At 41.1% G+C, this 22,174-nt stretch overlaps 1 protein-coding gene across 2 annotated transcripts in view; it reads left to right on the top strand.

The window, feature by feature from the left end:
- CREBBP (CREB binding protein) overlaps positions 1 to 22,174 on the top strand; it is a 97,166-nt gene that overhangs the window by 45,061 nt on the left and 29,931 nt on the right. Inside the window, exons 4-16 of one of the 2 annotated variants that reach the window (XM_058816393.1) lie at positions 3,041 to 3,290; positions 4,659 to 4,772; positions 11,507 to 11,749; positions 12,388 to 12,487; positions 12,948 to 13,094; positions 13,548 to 13,665; positions 16,158 to 16,350; positions 16,454 to 16,507; positions 17,689 to 17,813; positions 18,344 to 18,532; positions 19,953 to 20,372; positions 20,984 to 21,163; positions 21,391 to 21,577. In XM_058816393.1, coding sequence (XP_058672376.1) covers positions 3,041 to 3,290; positions 4,659 to 4,772; positions 11,507 to 11,749; positions 12,388 to 12,487; positions 12,948 to 13,094; positions 13,548 to 13,665; positions 16,158 to 16,350; positions 16,454 to 16,507; positions 17,689 to 17,813; positions 18,344 to 18,532; positions 19,953 to 20,372; positions 20,984 to 21,163; positions 21,391 to 21,577 — 2,320 coding nt within the window. The remainder of the gene's footprint in view (positions 1 to 3,040; positions 3,291 to 4,658; positions 4,773 to 11,506; positions 11,750 to 12,387; positions 12,488 to 12,947; positions 13,095 to 13,547; positions 13,666 to 16,157; positions 16,351 to 16,453; positions 16,508 to 17,688; positions 17,814 to 18,343; positions 18,533 to 19,952; positions 20,373 to 20,983; positions 21,164 to 21,390; positions 21,578 to 22,174) is intronic. The other variant, XM_058816391.1, reaches the window with a different exon arrangement.

A 22,174-nucleotide genomic window follows, 5' to 3' on the forward strand; every position in this document is an offset into this window, starting at 1 on the left:
AAAGTTCTGTTTTTATATATATTACATATATTGTATATATTATAAGTATATTTTTATATATTGCTAATTGAAACATTTACAGTTCATGTGTGTATCCACTTTGTGCCTGCTATTCCTTCTCTGGAAGGGACCTTCAGGATCACACTTTAAACCTTTGGTTGGAAGAGAACTGAAGAAGTTTGGGGGTGTTTCACCTTAATGTACCTTTGTGTGGGATTTGTGGCAGTGGATTCTTAATAACCTCACTAAGACCTGCTGTTGATTCCAAACCTCTGTTATAGACCTAAAAGGCATTTTTTAAACACAGGATTTGTCCTCATACAGTGAAAGTCACATTCTTCTATCAGGGAGAAGGAAAAAAACATGGAAATAAACAGAAATTACAGAAGAAAAGTATTTTAAAACCATAATGCTCTGTAGAGTGGAGCTGAGGCAGAGTTCTGTATTGCATTGTTTACCTGCTGTAAGATTGCCACTGCTGCTGAGATTGCTGCCTACTTTTCTACAAAAAGGTACATAGTGTTCCATCTCAGCAGTGTTGAGTGCTTTTGTATATAAATACATAAAAACACAGAGAATTACTGGTCACTTCAGTAAAGTAAAACCACCAGGGAACTTTGAGTCCATCCAAGTCCACAAGAACCAGATACTTGTGCATCTGTGCTGCCCAGACCTGCAGGAAGGTTTTATCCTTCAGGATAGGGACAGGGCAGAACCATCTTCCTCTGTGAATGAGTTTCCATAATTTTCAAGGGTATTAATAGAAGTATGTATAAGTCAGTTTCTAGAAAACTGATTATTGACATTCCCATCTCTGTCAGAGGCTTTAGCAGATTTCCAACCCCTGATCCATTTGCTCTGTTAATGGTGGAGCAAGTGGCAAGAGAAACAAAAATATCTCTTTTACCTTGTTTATCTGATTGTTGAATTATTGATTTTAATTGTGGGTCCAGAAGTGCCTGAACTTCCTGCTTCAGCAAGAACATTGTCAGTCAGTCAGGTGAAGCAACCTGAAGAAGCTTCATATTCCGAGGGGGTTTTGTGCCTACCAACAACACACTGATCTGGACTGAAACTGCTTTGTTCTTCAAACCACTGATACTCTGCAATTCTGCTTTTTTTGTTACTCAGTCTTCAAGTATCCCTCCTGGGTCAGGACATCTGTGCTGATACAGCTGCAGTTGTGTCTGTTAACTGGAAGGGTAGTAACAAAAGGAGGACTTGGCTTGGGAAACAATTCTTTGACTGGGATGAAAGCATCGCTTCCAACAAGATTTTCTTTGGCATGATCCCTGTATTTTTCTGCAGATTAGTTGAACTAATTGTTTCCTATTTGTGACCCAAGAATTGTTTCAGCAAAACCTCTCTGCTCTATGGATTTGCTCACAGGAGAAATGGAAGACTGAATTTCAGCTGCATGCAGTGGGAGCAGATGTTCATGGGTTTCCTTCATTCACCCCCTTATTCCTTTTATTGTTCTTTCTCTTGAAAGTTCAAGACAGATTCAGCATTTCCTCTTTGTCTAATACTTATTATAATCATTATCAAGTAGCAGAGTCTCCACTTCTTCCATCAAATACCAGACATGGTGGTTTCTACTTGATCTTGTGTGCTTCATTCCCCAGAAGAAAAGCAAGCTCAAAAACCTAATGTGCAGGGACAAAGCTTGCTGCTGGACTAGGAAGAACTTGTGCAGGGAACTTTTTATTTATCTAAGAAAATTAGGATTTTGTAGGCTGTGGAATTTCCTGGGGAGTCCTTCTCAAAGGTCAGAAGTAGAATGGGCTAGAACTGGTGTATGTTGACACTTAAACCTGATTTTCTTTAAATGTGGTACACAGGCTGTAGTCAGCTGTAGGTTAGTATTCTGCAGGCACTATTGAACTATTTCCTCTATGACCTCCTCAGCATAATCCTAGTGTTCCTATATTCTATTTAAAAGTCTTTTTCAGGGCTGGTTTTCCTTAGGTAGCTTGAAATTTGGTGAACTTTCCTGTGGTAACCTGTTTTCACAGTGCATAATCAAATTGATTCTTGGGACAGTTGCTTGTTTGTCCATAAGATAAATTCAGGCTGCAAATCACAGGGATTGCAGCACTTACAGTCCCATATCTGTTCCTGCTAGGGGAGTCATTGCAGGCTGTGGATATGTTTAATTTTGAAAGTTAAGTTTCTCCATTTGTCCAGTAAGGTAGAAAAGCTGCCTGATCTGTGCTGAATAATTGACATGGTAAAGAGGCTGTTTCTCTTCTGCACTGTTATGAGCTGTGCCTTAAACTGAAGAGCTCTGTGGTTTGCAGCTGTCAGGCAGAGCTCAGGCCTTGGTGCTGAAGTGTGTCCATAAAGAATGGGTGCTGGAAATAAAACATTGGATTTTAAAGCTGATAGGACCCAGTGTCACCCTGTGGTATCTCTAGTTCTCCTCAGTAGCCATAATGCAATCCAGATTTAGGTGGCCCTTCCTAGGAGAAAACCATATACAGCTTGCCCTGGGAATTTTCTCTGTGGAAGGAATATCACTTGGAAGCAATAAGGATTAACTGAGGCTTGGAAAATCAGCTCAGCCTTTTGCTGTAATACATGGAGACAGTCATAGAATTTTGACTGTCTTCTCCCATTGGACTTCTTTTTGTTAGGGACAAGGAGCTAGGATTGATGTGTATAAAGTGTATGATACAAAAATCTGACCTATAGTATGAAAATGGATTATTGAATTTATAGAATCATAGAATGGTGTGGGTTGGAAGGGACCTTAAAGAGTTCCACCTCTGAGCTCATAAGATAAGAGCTCATTGCTGTTGGACTGATGGTCTCTCTAATAAACAGTGTTTTGAATGGCTTGTTATATAAACTCTTGTTTGTCTAAGTGTTTTAACAGAGTGTTTAACTCTCAATACCTTGATGTTGTTTGAGCATTAGAAATGTTTTAGAGTGGTGCAATAACCCTTGTAGCTCACTGAACACTTCTGGGATAAAAAACAAGATGAAGACAGAACCGCGGCTCGCCGGCACAAGGCTGAACTCTCGTTTTTTCTCTCAGTCCCAGATGCAAACCCAAGTGCAGCAGGTGGGAATGGTCCCCACGCAGGCCATGGCCACCGGGCCCACGGCAGACCCCGAGAAGCGCAAGCTGATCCAGCAGCAGCTGGTCTTGCTGCTCCACGCCCACAAGTGTCAGCGGCGCGAGCAGGCCAACGGCGAGGTGCGCGCCTGCGCCCTGCCCCACTGCCGCACCATGAAGAACGTCCTCAACCACATGACACACTGCCAGGCTGGCAAGGCCTGCCAAGGTGAGCCCTCCCTGCCCTCCCCGGCCCCAGCCTTGCTCTGGCACTGCCATATTTGCTGAAAAATCCCTTTGCCGGGGTTTTTTCTCCTGGGAAGCTGAGAAGCATCAGAGAAAAATGAAAACAATATTATCTGATGGCTTCTCCTGTGCTTTGCTCCTTTGGAATGTGGTTTGGACATTGGTTACCAATTGGTCATTGTGATTGGTTTCATGTGAACTTTGTAACTTAATGACCAATCACATCCAGCTGTGTTGGGATCCTGGAAGGAGTCATGGGTTTTTCATTAGTGTCTTGTTAAGCCTTCTGTCTGTATCCTTTCTCTGTTCTTCAGTATAGTTTAGTATAGCATTATATGATATAATGTAATATTATGTAATGTAATGTGATATGATGTGATATATGATATATAATATTATATTATATAATGCAATGTAATATATGCTACAGTATAATATAATATGATACAATATAATACTATACAATACAATAATACAATGTAATACAATGTAATACAATGTAATACAATGTAATACAATGTAATACAATGTAATACAATGTAATACAATATAATACAATGTAATATAATATAATATAATATAATATAATATAATATAATATAACATAACATAACATAACATAACATAACATAACATAATATAATATAATATAATATAATATAATATAATATAATATAATATAATCAGCCTTCTAAGAGCATGGGGTCAGATTCATCATTTCCTTCCTGCCATGGGGAACCCCACAAATACCACATTGCTCTTCTCAGCCCTGTGCCTGGCACAAAGGGATGTCAGCACTGGCTCTGTGGTTAAGCTGCTCCCAGCTCTGCCAGTTTAGAAAACAGAATGCAACATTTCCCCTCCTCAAGTAGGATGGTACCAGTACAGCCTTGCAAGCATCTTCTTTGTCTCCTCTGTTGTATTGTGTGATATCCACTGTGTCTTTTGTCTTAAATTTCAGTACTAATTTTCTTCATATGCACTTGGATCACAAGACGTTTCAGTTGTGTTTAGTTATATGTATAGTATTGCAATATTTGCCTTTTGGAAGTAGGATGGTAGCAGTGTAGCCTTGCTATCATCCTTTTCATCTCGGTTACATAAGGAGGGTTTAGTGTCCACCATGTCTGTCTTAAATGTTGGGACTGGTTTCCTTCATTTGCTGGTGGATCACAAAAAAATTTACTTGCTTGTGGTTTTAGTATTGCTTGTGAAGGAGAAGGAGTAGGGTTACTCTAAAAAATAAAATACTTCAAAACCAGTTGAAGAATAGAATTGCTCTAAAAACTGAAATAATCCAAAACAAATTAACCAAGGAGTGACTCTTAACTCTTGCTTTCCCTTGCTGCAGTTGCTCATTGTGCATCTTCGAGACAAATCATCTCCCACTGGAAGAATTGTACTCGGCACGACTGTCCCGTGTGCCTTCCTCTGAAAAATGCCAGTGACAAAAGAAACCAACAACGTGAGTATTTCTCTTACTGCTGTCACCATTGAAACTCTTAAACCAAAGTTGATCATGTGTGCAGTGGAGGAATAAACTCTTAGCAGTGTCCCAACAAACTTAGTAGCTGTTAACAATTTGTACAAGGATAAATATACCAGTGAATTTCCATTTCTGACCATTAAAGGCAATTTATTACTTAAATACAGTAATACTTAAATACTTAAATATATAAATGTACTTAAATACACAATAATTGGGGAAGTCTGAGCTCAAGCACACATCTTTTCTAAAGGGTGTGGCAACTTCTAACTGATGTTCCATTGTGAGGCAGGTCAATAGATTCCAGTTATGAAGCAGTTTTGGATGTAGGTGGGGGCTTGGGGAAGAGATAAGCTACTTGATTGTGTTTCTGGCTGCTAGAAGCAAATCAAAAGGCTAATGATTTAAAATAATCAAAAATATTTGAAAAAATCATTCTCTCATGTAAAAAGGCCTGGGTGTCTTAATCATTTATTTAACACTGGTATAGATTAGCTGTAGTTCTGCAAATCATGCCTGGTTTTTATAATAGCTGAGCTGTTACTGATCCTTGGGGCCAGTCCATTTGTAGTTGATTTCTTATTCCCTTTTGCTCTGAAAAAGAAAATTCTCAACTTATATTGGTAGGTTTGCTTCTCATCAAGTCCTTTGAAAAGATGCCAGGGTGGAATATTTTACAGCATCGATGTAAAGTTCTAGAAGTCTTAAGTAATGTTATGCCTAAGTATATATAAATAAGGGCTAAGAAGTGGAAAATAGCTGCAGGACTTGCAAAGCTTGTACATTGGAATTGGATTGGAAGCATTCTGCTAATTTCCAGCTAAGCTGAGACTGCAGTGGGGAACTCCAGTAAACCTTGGAGGATGGAGAATTTCTCCTAGGTTAGGGGGGAAAGTAGCTGCTAAAACTACCAAAATTATCCTTTGAGAATGTTCTCTTTATGGTGTAAGTAGGGATTTTCTTCCTCCAAACTGAAAAAAATTACAACTGTAGAGCTACTTGGAGGGCAGGATTTTGTTTTCATTTTACCAAACTTCTCCATGGTAAACAAGATAAATCTTGTGCTTTGAAGGTAGTAATTTGTTGCAAGTGATTACTTGTTTGACCCTTGAAAAATGTGTTGAAAGCTCTGCTTTTTAATATGATATGGTCCATTTGTGCTTAACATCCTTATTACACAGTTGTTATCAAAGTGCTAACAACATCTACCAGAACAGAATTGTATTTTTCAATACAAGCTGCTGGTGAAAAGTAGTTTGTGCACCGTTTGTTTGGTTGCTCATACAGCTGATCATAAGAGAACAAAAACTGGAACATAAACAAGCCTTAAAAATAATTTTGCTATGGAATCAAATATGATATTGTCTAAATGCAACAGAATTGTAGTGGATAAGTGTAGAATTTGTCTCTCTTGTTGCATATGGAGGGAGACAAATATGAAATCTCCTTCTATTCAGTTAATCAATAAACCAGTGGTGCAGGGTTCTTTGTCCTGGATTGTGTCTGAGTCATACACATAACACCTCATGGTTTATTGGAAGTGAAAGAGGAGCACTTAAAGTACTTTTTTAGCTGTATTATAAAAGGTACCCCTTTTTGTGCATTCAGGAGGGTTTGTGAAATTATTTACATTGGTTGTGTGCATTTTTAAATGTTGTGCCTGATCAGGTGGGTACTAACCAGAGCTGGATTAGTTTTAGACTGGAAGAAAATGTTGTCTTTCTTAAGAATAATTCATAGTAGCTTCTACTGAATTGGGAGGAGGAGGGAGTCTGCATCTGGCAGAATACAGAGAATATTCAGAAAGGTAAAAAGGAATGAGGAGTGTAGTGATCCTCCTCCTATTGCAGGGCTGCCTTCCTTGCAGAGAGTCCAGACCCTCCTTCCTGGGCCCACCCCTGTTTTCCTGTTGTTATTTCAGTCCTGGTGTGGCCATGCTGGGCTTTTAGAAGCTGTTTCAAAGGGTGCCCACCTTTTAGAACATTCTGCAGTGGAGCATGCTGAGCCATTGCAAGGTGGTGCCTCACTTCCATGCACAGCCATTCCTGTGCTTTTGTAGCTTTCTGTTCCTACTCCTTGGGGATCTGCAAGTCCTGGAAAGTCCTGGGGTTTAGGTTATTGCCTTGGAGCTGTTTCTGTGCAGGTCTTTTAGTGCTGGGATTTTTTGCAAAGAACATTGTGCTAGGCTTCTTTTGCATTGCCTTTTTTATTTATTTTTAAACACTCTTGAACTATATCTTACTATAATGGCTGATAGTGACCTGACTTGTTAACAGGACATATTGGGACAAATTTAAAATTCTTTTTGTTCCTCATGGTTTTTATTGTGTGTCCTATGTACCTCTGAGGGCGCTGGGGAAACTGGAAAACAAATACTATTTTGCACTAATGGTAAAACATTAAGCTTTTCTTTTGAATAAACAAGTGAATCCTGTGTTTTGAAGTAATGGCTTGAAATTTGATTGAAATATTTTGGAGTTGCAGGCTTGTTATTTTTAGAAAGTTCTTCTTGTTCCCTATTAGGCCCAACACTATATGAGTTACAACCTTTTGCAAACAGTTGTTGATATATTTCCTAGTTTTGTAGCTGTGTCAGTTATTTTTTTGAAGATTCATCTTGTCATCCACTTGCTTGAGCTCCTTAATTCTTCCATTCCTGGCCTGAGCAGGTGTGTTGTGCCACAGCTCCTGGATCTGCTCCTGTTTGTCATGTCCTGGGCCATGCCCATGTGCAGCACTTGGTGTGCATCATTCCAGGATCAGGGACCCTGGAAAACCCCTGGGATCTCACTCAGATGAGTGAGACTGGAAAGAGGAGTTGTGAACTTGGAGGTGGTCTCCTTGTAGGAAAATTTTAAATAAAATGCAACGAGGAGAAAGCTGGATTAAGAAAGATGAAACTTGAGATAATTAATCTTCACCTAAAAGTGTGGTTTTAGAGGAAACACCAGAAATTCTGGTGTGTGTGAAGTCAGGGATGAAGGAGCAGAATCTGATGAGGGAAATGGAGGCAGGGACTATGATGCAGCTGGCTGATGCAGCAGGTTATTGAGTACAGGCAGAACATGGAGGAAAACCTGGATGTGGAGCTTTTGGGAGCCAGTCCTTTGCAGAGGAGGGAGTAAGTGCATCCATGCACAGGGAAATGTGTCCAGGAGGAGGAGGCAACAACTCCTTCAGAGGAGTCTTGTTTCCTGTGAAAACAAAATGAAATCCAGCTTGTTCAGGTCTTACTGTCAGTGACTGTAAAATCTACAAACAAAACATGTCTCTTGTTTTTTTCAATTGCTAGAAATCATATAATGGTGACCCATCAGTTACCCCGGGGAGCCCCATGGTGGATAATAGTCCTTGGATTAAGGAGCTTCACTGCTTGACTGATCCAATGCTGTACTGAAGGCTTATAATTTAATGCTTAACTTAAATAAAAATTAAAATGGCATTGGTGGTGAAGTTTAAAACTGACACTTCCTGCTTCAAGTTCCTCATAAAATCTTTACCCCATGATTTGACTTAAGATACAGCCTTTAATTAAATGATTGTGTGCATTTATCTTCATGTACCTGCCTAATTCTGAGGGCAGGACTTGTGCTGAGGTGAGTCAAAAGCACCAGCACAGATTTTGCTCCACTGCAAGATGAGCAGAGTGAGGAACAGGACAAAACAAGACTCAGTTAAAGAATTCAGAAGTAAAATCAAACATTTTTAACCAGCATGGCTAAATTTAAATCAGGTCATAGCTTGTTGTCTGAGGTGATGAGGCAGAGTTGCTGAAGGATTTTGGTTTAACAATTGCCAGCTGTTTTAACACACAGTTCTGTCTCAAATGCTACTTTCTTTTTGCTTTTTAATTGTTAGTATTACCTTCTTTCAATTCTCCAAAATGGTTTAACATGTTCACTGGAGTGGTCAGGTTAGAGGAGTGCTGGGCACTCATACTTAAAATAGCATTAGGGATCTGTGCTTAAAATAAATTTAATTAGCTGGAGGGGTTCCCCTCTAGAAGACTTGAGTGCAGTGTCATTAAACAGCACCTGAGACAGACATTAAACAGTACCTGAGACAGGAATCCTGCAGGGGAGCTGCTCTTTGATGGCTTTGGTGCCTTCTGGGGCATTGGGATATCACTGGGGCTGCTCAGGGAGTTCTGGGGCTGCTTAAGTTGTGCTTGTTTGAACCTTCCCTCCTCAGGTACATAAACACAAGTGACATTGGGGCACACAGAGCCAGCTGTCTTTACAGCATTTAGAATGTGAATTACAGAGCTCATTTCACACTTGCAGCTTCTGTCATGGGCTCCTCAACGTCTGAAACACCAGTTAAGAAAAATAAATTGCAGTAGACTTTGCTTCACATAGCAGTGGCCTAATGTGTTTGTTCCAGGGCTGTGTTTATTTTAGTTGACTTTATTTCCTGCAGTATCTGCCACAGAAGGGACAGCATTTGCACTTGGGTCTCTCCAGAATAGAAATTTAATACTCTTTACCTCCATCTTCTTGTTTGACAGATAATGTCATGCCTTCATATAAAACCAGTGAACAAACAGACAAAAAAAACACCTCCTTCAAAACCAGGTTCCTGATATTGGGAAATACTCAGAACAGGATTCTGTTGAGTTGTGAATTGGTAGAAGAGCTGAGGCCAAATAGTTTAACACTGTTCTAACACAAAGGCTGAACTTGTGCTTTGTAGTGACTGAAGCTGCTGCCAAAGCCCAGCCCAGAGCTGTGGCTGGAGGGGCTGGACCTGTCCAAGTGAGCTCCAAGCCAAGCCTGCAGTCTCACACAGTCACTGATTTTTCCCCAGAACGTGAGGGGTGGTGGAAGGCTGGGCTCTCCTCACTGGGGTGATCTGAGCCTTTTCCAGCTTCCCAAACATTGGCATCACCTGTGGGTGTTCTGCCGTCTCTGCCATCTCCACACTTCAGCACTGAAAGAAATTGGGGGGTTTTGTCCTAATTTTCTGGTGGAATATCATCCTCTAACAAGCTGGAATTCTTATTGGCTCCTGAATCAATCAGTGCTGTCAGGTTGATTGTCAGCCTTTTAAATCCCAGGGTGCCACAACTTTTGTGCTATTTAACTTTACTATTCCTTGGCTTGCAGTAGTGTGAAGGCATCTTTCTCCTAGGCTGTGTGATTCCAGAGTACTACATGCAAGTCCAATGAGGAATTCATAAAAATGCTCTTTAATATGTCTTTTTTTGTAATTAAGCTGATAGGATCTTAATCAGCTTCTGCCTTTGTTTTTAAATTCTCTTGGAAGTGATCAGTAAGTTCAAAAGTTATTGTGAGTGTGTCCACAGAGTGTAAATATACATAAGCCCTAATTTCCATGGTAATCCCAGCATTTAAAATACTGTGGATTGTCCTTTGGGGGAAAAAAGGATGTTTTTTGTAGGGCTGCTTATTCAGGAGAGTGAGATATCTGAGTTTATTTATTTGTAGTTCTTTGGCAAATGAGATCAAATTGATTTCTCATCTGGAGAGGGAAAAGTCTGGACTCTGCAGTGTGAGTGTTTTCTCTTGGGTGGAAGCTGGAAGCTTGTGTATCTCTTTCAGTGATTCAGTTTCCATGGTGGGTAAGGATTTAAGAAATCCTGGATAATGCTGTTAATGTCTCAGAAGGCTTGTTTTCCTGACTTTTTTATCTAACCACATGCCCCTACTAATATTTCAATAAAACAGTTATTGTTGCCTATATTTAAGAGCCATTACTGTTGCTAAGTTTAGTTCACACATTTGTAATGCACATTACATATTTAATTACTTAAGGGGGAAAATGTGAAGGAAATGTTACTTCTACCAGAGTCCTGATTATCAAAATGCAGTGTCCCTGTGCTGAGGGTTGTACTCCATGGGTCATTCACCAGGGAACGTGGTATTACTTAGAATGGCAACTAAAATGAGAACCAGAATGCAAAATTTTGTTCTCTTCTGGATCAAGTAAATAGTACTTTTCCCTATTGTTTCCATTTCCTGTCTAAGGGAAATGACTCCTCCATACACCTGTGTGATGGGAGAGGTTGGTTGGTTGTGGTAGCCATATAGGTTAATGAATACCTAAACATCATCTAAATTATTTACCAGGGTTCAACCCCTTACTGACTCTACAACTTATTTTAGATGTAGCCAGTACAATCTAAGTCTAAGACACCTCAGGGTTTTTCATATCTCTTAAGTAATTTGGGGTTTAAGGTAATTTGGCCTTCAGAGGATTCATCTGGTGACTGCTCGCAATGAAAATTTCTACCAACAGATCTTCAGTATTACCTTTGTGTCCAAGGACACAGTGTTTCTGCTGAACTCAGGATCTCTGTTCTGGAGCCAAATATTTTGACCTAAAATGGGATTGATGGGAAAGAGGGAAGTAGAGGAATTAAATTTTTTTTCCCCTTTAGTTTACTGTCCCCAAGCATGAAAATCCTATTTAGCCTTATGTAGGAGCCTGTACTATATATCTATTACAAATAATTATGGGCTTATCTGTCTGAAATTTACAGCACTTCTCTTTAGACTGCATGGAATAATAGCCAGGGTGGGTTCTGTCCTGTAGAATCAAAGGCTGAGTTTTCCCACAGTTGTTCTGTCCTCTGGCAGAAAAATATCTGTATCATAGAATATGTGCATGTTCTGGTGACTCTTGGCATGACTGGTTTTACTCCTTATTCCCATTGAGTTTTAATATTTTCTTATCCTTTCTCTTCTCTGTAGCCCTTTTAGGGTCTCCAGCAGGTGGGATCCAGAATTCCATCGGTTCTGTTGGCACGGGCCAGCAGAGCACTCCAGCACTAAGCAATCCCAACCCAATTGACCCCAGCTCCATGCAACGAGCCTATGCTGCCCTGGGGCTGCCATATGGCAACCAGCCCCAAACACAGCTGCAGCCCCAGGTCCAAGGCCAGCAGCCAGCACAGCCTCAGGCTCACCAGCAAATGAGGACCATTAATGCACTGGGTAGGTGGAGAAAAGACCAAGAAAAAAAAGAGTTAAAATGACTGATGTTGAATTTTAGCATAGTCTGGTATTTTGTTTGGTCAGAGTAGTCGCTGTCTGTTCATGTTGTTTAGTAAGTTAAAAATACACTATTTATATACACTACCATTCATTTCCATTTGAATATTGAAAGTTTTGAATGTAGTGCTTTTGACAAATAGCAGGAGTTTAAGTTTCTGTTAAAATATAGCTCATTCTGTTAAAATATAGCCCATAGCTCATTCTCTGATGTGATGAGACAGAATTTCTGAAGGATTTTTGTTTAACAATTGTTCCCTGTTCCAACAGATAATTCTGTCTCAAATACATTATTTTTTGCATCTTAATTGCTAGTATTACCTTCTTTATTAGATTGTTGATCTAATCTTAAGAGTTTATAAATTTAAAATTTTAATGGACTGATTTTTGTAGTTCAGACTGAAAGTAACTTGGTTCCATAAGTAGCCATGTATGTGCAGCACAGCAGGTATTGTTATAAAAATACTTAACCTGATAAATTGCTTCTTTAGTTAGCCAGGTGGGTCAGTAAAGTGCAGTTTTGTCATATTATTGTCAAAATTGTGAACTGTGTACCAATGACGTTTAATTTTGTCCCAAAGGAGCCAACCAGATGAGCCTTCCCGCAGGAGGAATAACAACAGACCAGCAACCGGGTCTAATTTCTGAAACTGCTCTTCCAACATCCCTTGGGACAAATAAGTAATGCACACATTTTCATTCTTGCTCAATTAAACATTTATTTCCATGTTTATGAAAGTAAATAAGAGCATGCTTTAAGAAGTGATTGTCTTGGCATGGAGGTGGACGTGTACAGCTCTGCTCTCTCTCCTGTTTCAGTTCCAGAGCTGCCACTTTGTGCCTCCTGAGAGCCCCACAATATTTACTGCTTTTAAATGAAGTCCCAAAGGAAGAATATTTTTATTTTTAAGTTCATAGTTGTGATTCTTTACCATTCTCATTGTGAATGTGCCTTGTAAACTCCTGAGCTTTGCTGCTTTAGGGGTTGCAGTTGGTTGATGCCAAAATTTCATTTAAGAGAATGTTTAATGCAATCGCTAAAACTGATGAAAGCAACAACTCAAAAATTACTTCAGGCATCAAACCTATAACAAAACTCTGCATTCTGGTACTCTAACAGTCCCTTTTCTTTTTATTTCAGCCCACTAATGAATGATGGCACAAACTCTGGCAATGTTGGAAACCTCAGCTCAATGCCAACGGCTGCACCTCCTTCGAGTACCGGGGTAAGGAAAGCATGGCATGAACATGTCACTCAGGACCTGCGCAATCATTTAGTGCATAAACTGTAAGTATTCACCAAGGCTGCCTTTTTCTCAATGTTTTTAAAGAATTTCAATACAGTAGTTCTGCTATTAAGCTGAAAAGAAAGTTATCAGTAGTGGTTCTCAGGTGCTGGGACACTCAGGATGAGTTGTTACCTTTAATCCTCCTCTTCAGTTTGTTCTTCGTGCTCATTAAGGAGTGGGCATGGAATTAGTTTCTGTTGCTAGTAAATTTGCTCTGCTGTGGTGAACAGTTATTGAGACTCCAGACTGTTAAGCCTCACTTTATTTTCATAATTTCATTTGTTTTAATCTTGTGAGAAATAGTAAAATACTAATTTTTTAAAGCATTTTGATACGCTTTTACATATCTGATGTGTAAGGAAACATCCAGGGTGATTATCATAAAGCTGTATACAGATTTTGGGGTTTTTTTCTGAAGATCTTTTTCTATTATTTCTGCTCTGTCCTTGCAGTGTCCAAGCCATCTTCCCCACTCCTGATCCAGCAGCACTGAAGGATCGCCGCATGGAGAACCTGGTGGCTTATGCCAGGAAAGTGGAAGGAGATATGTATGAATCTGCTAATAGTAGGGTATGTGGCTTCAGTCCAACATGTCACAGAACAGTAGTATCACAAATCTTAGAAGTGTAAAGAAAACCCCAGAGAATCATTTCACTGCCCTCTTCATGAGGAAAGTTGTGTTTTCTGTCTGTGACAGTGTTTGGCTAGTCCCAAGCCGTGTAATTTATGTCACTCCAAGCTAATTCAGCTCTAGACACCATCTCCATCCCTACTTGCATCCTCCTGAAATGCAAGAAGCTTGGAGCACAACTTGCAGTTCTTGATGTTTTCCTTACTGACTTCTTCCCTTTTTGAAAGTCTCTGTAAGCAGTAGTTTTAAATTTTTCTTAATGCCTCTTTTCCACTGGAGGTTTTCTCTAGGACCCAGTGCTGTTCCACTGCTTACCTTCCACCTGTACTGATGGAATTAATTCTCCTTTACTCTGCAGCACCAGGAGTAGTTGGGCTAAGACATAAGAAGTCAGTTTGGCTTCTTTGTGGATGGGAAATAAACCCAGAATTGCTGTTATAGTTCACAATTTTTGCTCTGTCTGCACAGAGATGTCAGCTCAAATATCTCTTACTTGAAGGTAGCAAAGCCCTGCTGATTGACATGATATGACATGGTGGTAATTCTACCCTAAAGGAGCCAGTCCCTGGAAGTTTTCATTGGGAAAAGACAACAATATTAGTGCCAGTAGTAACAGCCAGCAAGATCCTACCTGATCAGAAACTTGAGATCCTTTCTTAAACAAGGGAGGAGCATTGTTAAAGAGAGCAGTTAGTGGCATTTCAGGTGATAATCAGATGATCCAGTCAGACATTTCTGCCTCTCTGAGCCCACCTGCCAGAAGAGCTGGAGATGGAAATGCAGGTTTTATTTCCTAGAGGCAGAGAGGCAGTGGCCATTCTTACAGTGCTGCTCAGTAACCACATTGTATCCTCCTTGTAGCTACACAGAGGTTGTTCACAAGGAAGACCTGGGTGTGCTCAGCCGTGGTTACCTTAGCAGCTTTAGACACCAATTTTAGATAGAAGGAGGATTTCATGGTCACACCTCGCTGTCTAAATGCCTTCTCAGTAAGGATGAGCATAGCAAACTCCTGATTGTAAAATGAAATGCCTTCTGACAGACAAACACCCAGAAGTGTCTTCTCCTCACCCCTCAAAACAGCTGTCAGAGCCTCCTGGCCAGAAGTTTCTGTTATTGGAATTTATCTGATGTATTTGGCTCCAAGCAGTGCACTTGGAAAGAAGGCAGCAATTCAGAATGTGTTAACGATGCCGTGAGGAATTGCATCCTTCCTTTTGAGGAGCTCCTGTTCTACTTTGACACTGAAAAACATATTAGTGAGAGGCATCGTTGTAAGGAGTTTAATGCTGTTCTTGCACTTGTGCTCCTTGTGAACACTGGCTTTGCAGTGGGAAAGCAGCACAATATTAAATTTACAAATAGGAGCTTACAACTGAAGTGGCTTGAGAAGGGGAGGGGCTGTAAAGCTTTTAAACTGGACAGCAGAAAGTGTCTGTGCTGATTTTTGAGAAAGTCTGAGGAGAGAAGTGACCTGAAAAGCAAAGCTTTATATTGCATGACTGGACTTCCTTAACAAGGCTGCTAAGGAATACATATATCATATTAAGTTTTCAGAAATTATTTAAATCCTGCTGGAATAACAAATTCTGTGCTCTGTGTAACCCTGGGTTCTGTGAGCATGGTGGCCCCACAAATAAAATGTAGCCTTGAGGGTTTGTGGGGTTTTTTTGCCTTTAACAGGTGCATAATCACTTGGCAGATGTGTGTCCAGCAATTCTTGACAAGCAGAATTGTCAATGTGCTGTGCACTGTGGCTGTCTTATTGGATCTGTTGTCAGTGTGGGTTGAGTAAAATGGATTTTTCATCTTGTACAGATACAGTGTTTACTTGTCTCTGCATGTGAACTATTTTTCACTGAATTTTCTCCATTCCTTTGAGGTTTTGTCTGGTTTTGTTTATCCCTTGCCATGATTGTTGATAGACTCTTTAGGAAAAGAGCAGCTCTTTTCTTTATGTAAAAATTGATCTGTGCTTAACATCTGTCTCCTGAAAGTTTATTCAGTGTAACACTGTGTTGGGAATATCTTTTTCTTTTGTCTGTGAATTAGTGGAAATGTTCATTATGAAAATAACATTTAAAAATCATTAACACCTAGAAAATAATCACAGCTTCCTGGGTTTTGCTGAAGCAACAGAGAACCTCCAGCCTTCTCCTTTGCCTGCTAATTTACTCAGAGTAGGCATGCAGGGTAGCCATAAACAAGTGTAATTTCTGGAAGGTTTTTTTTTCCCTGTTCTGCATTAAAACAGAAAAGGCTGTCTTAATTTACAGGATTCTGAAAATAAATATTTCTTTTTCAATTAGGCAGGTGTATACATTAAAAAACAACAACAAAAAAAAAAACCCAACCCAAAACCAGATGATAGTATTTAGGTAGACTGAATGAGTTTTGCTGCTGATGATTATTCTCTGTTTTTCCCTTTTAGGATGAATACTATCATTTATTAGCAGAGAAGATCTATAAGATACAAAAGGAGCTAGAGGAGAAGAGGAGATCTCGTCTCCATAAACAAGGGATGCTGGGGAACCAAGCAGCCTTACAGACCCCTGGGCCCCAGCCCCCAGGGATTCCCCAGGTGGCTGCTGCCATGGGCCAGGCACAGCCCGTCAGGCCACCCAGTAAGTGCTGCTGGAGCTGCTTCTCAGGAGTCTCTGGACTCCAGCAAATCCTGAGGTTGTGTTTAGAACTGGTTTTGCTGACCTTTCTTGTGCTGTGTTGCAGATGGGCCAATGTCCATGCCAACCGTGCCTATCAGTCGTATGCAGGTTTCTCAAGGTACCTGTTTTCCTCTCTAATTGCAATTTGTGGGTTCAGAATAATTGTTGGGGGTGGAAAGGTGATCTTATGGTGGGGTTTTTTGGTGTTGGGAGGGAGGAACTACAGGAGCTGCCTTTTTTCAGCATTGCTCTGTGTGTCAGGGCAGTGCTCACAATATGGATCCAGCACTTTGCTGGGGATTGGGAATTAATTCAGTGCTTCCAAAGAGAGGACAGCTCAAGCAAGAATACTGTGGATAATCTCATTTAAAGCACTGTAAAGGGAGAAGGATTTTGGCATGTTTTCATCACTTAATTAGCCAAAAATACACCTGTAGCTGGAAACACAGCACATTAGTCCTAACATCTGTGTAACTAATGATAGCCTTTCTTGGTTTCTGCTGGAAAGTGCATCTAAAAAAGCCTTGGAGCTTGTTCACAACACTTTTTATTACTCACTGAGGCTGCTGTGAGCTCATGGGTGGTTTTTTCCCAAGAAACAAACCCATTTCTTTTAGGTGCTTCAACTTCCTTCAAAAAAGTGTCCTCAGCTATTTTATTTCTTGGTTCAGAGTTAGTACTAAGTCAAAATTTCTGTTGAAATGTCCTTGGGAAATAATTTTAAAATTCATTTGAATAGGAGAACAAGTTGATAACAAGTATAGCTCCATAATTACAGCTTTAGACAATTTTTTTGGAGGGATTCGATGTTTTGTAGGAAAAGCACAACCCCTGTTAAAGCATTTTGCCAACTTTGTCCTGATTTGAGGCTTGGAGTTGCCTTCATACATCCCATATGTATTTTTATCATATTTACTTCAACCATTTCAGGTTGAATAAGACAACCTTATTTCAGGTCTGAATAAGACATTGCTGTTTCAAAGCAAATGCCTGATTTTAAGAAACCATCCTAAGGTATTATTTATAAATAGCATCCTGTCTCTGCAGATCGTGCAGCATCTACTCTTCATATTTTGCATATAATTTTTTTTAAAGACACCAAAAATTGTATTTCACCCTAAGTAGCATGGTTCTAAACACTTCTTGCATCTTGATTTGTCTGTTTAGTCAAGTAACTAAAGGATAAAGCACAGGGTGATCGAATTGCAATCATAATAACTGTTAATTTTCTAGTAGAATATAGATCCATCAATTGTGCTGACTTGTTCCTAATGAGTTGTTTTGGGGGTGCATTTGCAGGAATGAATCAGTTTAACCCCATGTCCATAGGGAATGTACAGATGCCCCAAGCACCGCTGGGACCGCGGGCGGCGTCTCCGATGAACCACCCGGTGCAGATGAACAACATGGGCGCCGTGCCCGCGGTTCGTACCCACACCCTGCCCACCCCACCCCACCCCTCACCCCCTGGCACTGCTGCAAACTGTGGGATCCTTTCATGGGAATGCAGCAAATGTGACAGGCCTTTATCGAGGTGTTTGTTTGCAATATTTACTTGTTCCAAAAACACCGCCCGTGCCACAGGTGCAGTAATCCCCAGCAATCTGGGGAAGAGCATCTACTGTCTTTGCAGTATACAAACCTTCTTTGTTCCCACATGAAAACATGTTTTTATTCTTTAGAAAAACAAAAATATTTTTAGTTTCCCTGGGTTCTCTCTGTCAACCCAGGGAACAAAACAGAGTTAGCACTCTGAATGTTACCTGTTAAAAATAGTGAATTCTGTGGTGCAAATGCTGAAGTGATGGGCATATGCCCACTTCCAGTTAGTGTAATTAAGCCAATTTTCCTTTTTATTTTTTTTCCTATCTTTTGATTGTTTTCAGTGTATTTTTCCTTTGTCCTGCTCCATAGTACTAAATGGTAATTAGTTCATCTGGGTGTTAATTTTCAGATGGCAATGTCTCCTTCCCGAATGCCTCAGCCACAGAACATGATGGGAGCTCATTCCAACAACATGATGGGTCAGGCTCCTACCCAGAACCAATTCCTGCCCCAAAACCAGTTCCCAGCATCCACTGGAGCTATGAATGTGAACAACGTGGGCATGGGTCAGTCAACAGCCCAGGCCGGGGTGGCACAGGTGAGATGGATTCTCTAAGATTTATTTGCTATTTATTATTTTGCTGTGATTTATTTGCTTATTTGTTTATTTGTATTTCAATATCCATTTTTTGATGTAGTCACCTCAATTTTGGGGGACCCTGGGTTACATCTGCCTTCTTCAGAAGCTCTTACATAAGTTATCGACATCTGTTAATGGGGGCGCAACGCCCTGCAAGTCCTGATTTAAATCCCTTAAAAATGCATGCTGAGGAGATTTTTAGGGGAAATATCAGAAATCAGTTTATGGGATGCCTATGAACATATGTTTGGTCTCTGTGTGGACCGGAGTAGCTAACTTTAAATGTAAAATTATAATAAAGTGATTGGGCAAGATCTTCTAAAATTTGTTTTAACTTCTTTGCTTCTGGAGAGAAAATTGTTAGGTTTTTCCTTTAACATTTTTCTGTTGCAGTAGTGGTCAGTGAAGTAGCAGATGTGCTTATGCTGCCAAAGTATCTGCTTTTCCAGAGGGAAAGGCTTGTTGTTTAAGTCAGAGCCCAAGTAATTTAGGCTAGTTAAAACCTCCAGAGTTCTGAGAGATTACTTAGATCAGGTTATGAAGGGCTCTGTCAAGCCAAGTTTGGAATATGCTCAGGATTGGAATATCTACAGTTTCATGGGCCCCTGGCTCAGTTGTTTGACTGCCTTTGTGGTGAACATTTTTTTTCCCAATGCATTTACTTCTGTAAAACTGCCTCTGTAAAGACAATATAGAAGTGTATTTTAAATTTGAAACCTCATCTGCAGGAAATTAACTGATTTGTATTTCTAAGAGTAACAGTTACATTTGACGATGGAGTATTCTTTTTTATCACCAGTCATCTGATGCAGTCTTCAGTAAAATGTATCACTTAAAGGTTTAAGTACATCCAGAGTACTTTATTGTTGCTGCTCTGAAAAACAAATCCCAGGTTTCTGAAGCATCTTGAGCAGTTTGATTAGAATTAAAGAGAAAACAAAAAGATTCTTCTTAAGTCTTGCTCTGTGCAACTCCAGCATTAAGTGTGTTGACCTGCCCTCTAAAGAAGAGCTGCATCAGAGTCCTGGCCTAAAAATGGGTATTTGCTCAAAACCATTTTGTGTCAAAGCCTGACCTTTGCCCAGCTAATGGCACGATTTAGAGGCTGCCTGTGGGTTTCTGTGTTACTGGCATTGGGAGGATTCCCTCTCTGTGGCAGTGGAATTAATGCAGGACATGCATGGCACAACTGGATCTGGGAGAAAGGTCCTTGAGAGCTGATGGCAGCGATGACAGAAATCAGAGCAGTCACTTGCAGCAGCAGCCTTTGTGGCTGATCTGCTTGCACTGGCAGCATCCTGTCAGAGAAGGCTTCAGGGCTGTGATTGAAGGGATAAATGTGATTGCAGGCTCTGTAAGACTCTGTCTCTCTCCCCAGCAGGGGCAGGTTCCCAGTGCTGCTCTTCCCAACTCCATGAACATGCTGGGGCCGCAGGGCGGGCAGCTGCCGTGTCCCCCGGTGAGCCAGCCCCCCCTGCACCAGGGCACGCCCCCGGTGTCCTCTGCAGCCGGGATGGCCCCGATGCAGCACCCCACCCCCCCGGGAATGACTCCTCCCCAGCCAGCAGCGCCCACCCAGCCATCCACGCCGGTCTCGTCCTCGGGACAAACTCCGACCCCGACGCCGGGCTCTGTGCCCACGGCCACGCAGACCCAGAGCACCCCCACGGGGCAGACTGCGGCCCAGGCGCAGGTGACACCGCAGCCACAGACCCCTGCCCAGCCCCAGTCTGTGCCAACCCCACAGCCAGCCCAGCAGCAGCCAACATCTGTGCAGGCACAGCCACCCGGCACTCCAGTAAGTACCAGCCAGCCCCTGTGCCTTGTGTCGTGACATGCCACGAGTGTCCCTGTCTGTAGCACCATGTCCTCAATGTGTAGAGACCATAGCTGTCCATAGCAGCTTCTGCTTTAGACCAGGGGGTTGCTTAGAGGCGTGTTAAATGTGTGTGTTCAGATGTTCTCAGCATTGTGTGAAGGAGGGGGGGTTGAATGGCCGGACTGCTCAAAGTAAAATTGGCAGCAGTGTGCAGAAAGATGAGGTGTAACAAGGCCTAATGCTCTGTTTGGCCATAATCAGAATCTTTTCTGATCTTGAGATTTGCATAGATTTTTTGCTTTTAAGATACAGCCAGGGCAAATGCACGTTTCAAGGAATGTACAGTGTTTTACTGGGCAGGTGTTTTCTCTGTAAAAGAAGCCTTTTTGGGGCAGAATTTTTCCTTGGCTTCTCCTCTGTAAAGCAGAGTTATTAAATGTGTAATATCAAAACTTGGCTACAGTGACCTGTATCCATGTTCTGCACTGTTGTAGAATATCATCTCATGTCTCTTTTGTGCTGTTCATTTTTAGTAAAGGAAAATATTTCTATATATGCAGTGTCTTTCTTTTGTACTGTTTTTACAACAGCTATCCCAGGCAGCAGCTAGTATTGATAACAGGGTCCCCACCCCTGCCTCAGTTGCTAGTGCTGATACGAATTCCCAGCAACTAGGACCAGATGCACCAATGCTAGAAAGCAAATCAGAAGTTAAAACTGAAGAAACTGAGCCAGAGACTAGTGAGACACAAGTGGAAGCTAAGACTGAGGTAAATGAGATTCTCTACAGCTTAACTGAAAGCAGTGATAGATATAAAAGCACTTAATGATGTGTCTGACTCGGTGAGCTAAGGGGCGAGAGGAGGGTCGTTACTGCAAAGTAACTCCTGAGGAAAGCCATGGATGGAAAGTGCTTCAACAGTCTCAGACTAATATTTTGATGGCTGAAGTTTGGGTTGTAGACGTAACAGTACCTCTTGTTGCATCCTTTCTTAAGGTGGAGGAGGATTTACAAGGAACTTCACAAATAAAAGAGGAAACAGATGGAACGGAACTGAAGCAGGAGCCAATGGAGATTGAAGAAAAGAAGCCTGAAATTAAAACCGAGGCTAAAGAGGAAGAGGAGAGTGGCACTAATGGAACCACTTCACAATCCACATCACCATCTCAGCCCCGCAAGAAAAGTATGTGTGTGAGCACTGAGTTCCCCTGTGTGCTTTGCTTTCACTAACATTTGCTTTCCACAGTCTCAGCTCCTGCTGGGAGGTTTGTTTTACACTTGTGTTTCCAGCATGTGGAGCTCTGGGAGATCAATACTCTATAACTTCATTTTGAAAGTAGCATTCCTTTAATGTTCCATGAATCAGGTGAGAAAAGCAAGTCACTGTGCCCTTGATCTCAGCAGTGCCTGCCCAGAAGGGCCAAGGCAGTAAGGCAGTGATTGCTGGAGGAATTAAATACATAAATCCCTCCTTGTACATCTTGGTGCTCTTTGAGAAGAGCTCAGTGCAGATAAGAGTGCTTTCAGTAACCAAGGATATCCATTGCTTTTCTTCTCCTGTGAAGAGGCTGCACACACCACCTTTATCCTGAGTTTTGTCATCATTTTTCTGAGAATCAGGCACTTGACCTCTCCTGAACCTGTGTTCCTCCTAGGCTGGACTGCTGCAAGAGGCTTAACATTTATTTTAGAGTCCTGTGTTTTCAGGACTTGAAAGTTTTCAGTGTAGTGTTCATTTGCTCAGCACTCTCTTAAATTAAGCTGCAGTGTCAGCACAGAT

Source organism: Ammospiza caudacuta, chromosome 17 (assembly GCF_027887145.1).
Source record: "Ammospiza caudacuta isolate bAmmCau1 chromosome 17, bAmmCau1.pri, whole genome shotgun sequence".
Classification (NCBI taxonomy): domain Eukaryota; kingdom Metazoa; phylum Chordata; class Aves; order Passeriformes; family Passerellidae; genus Ammospiza; species Ammospiza caudacuta.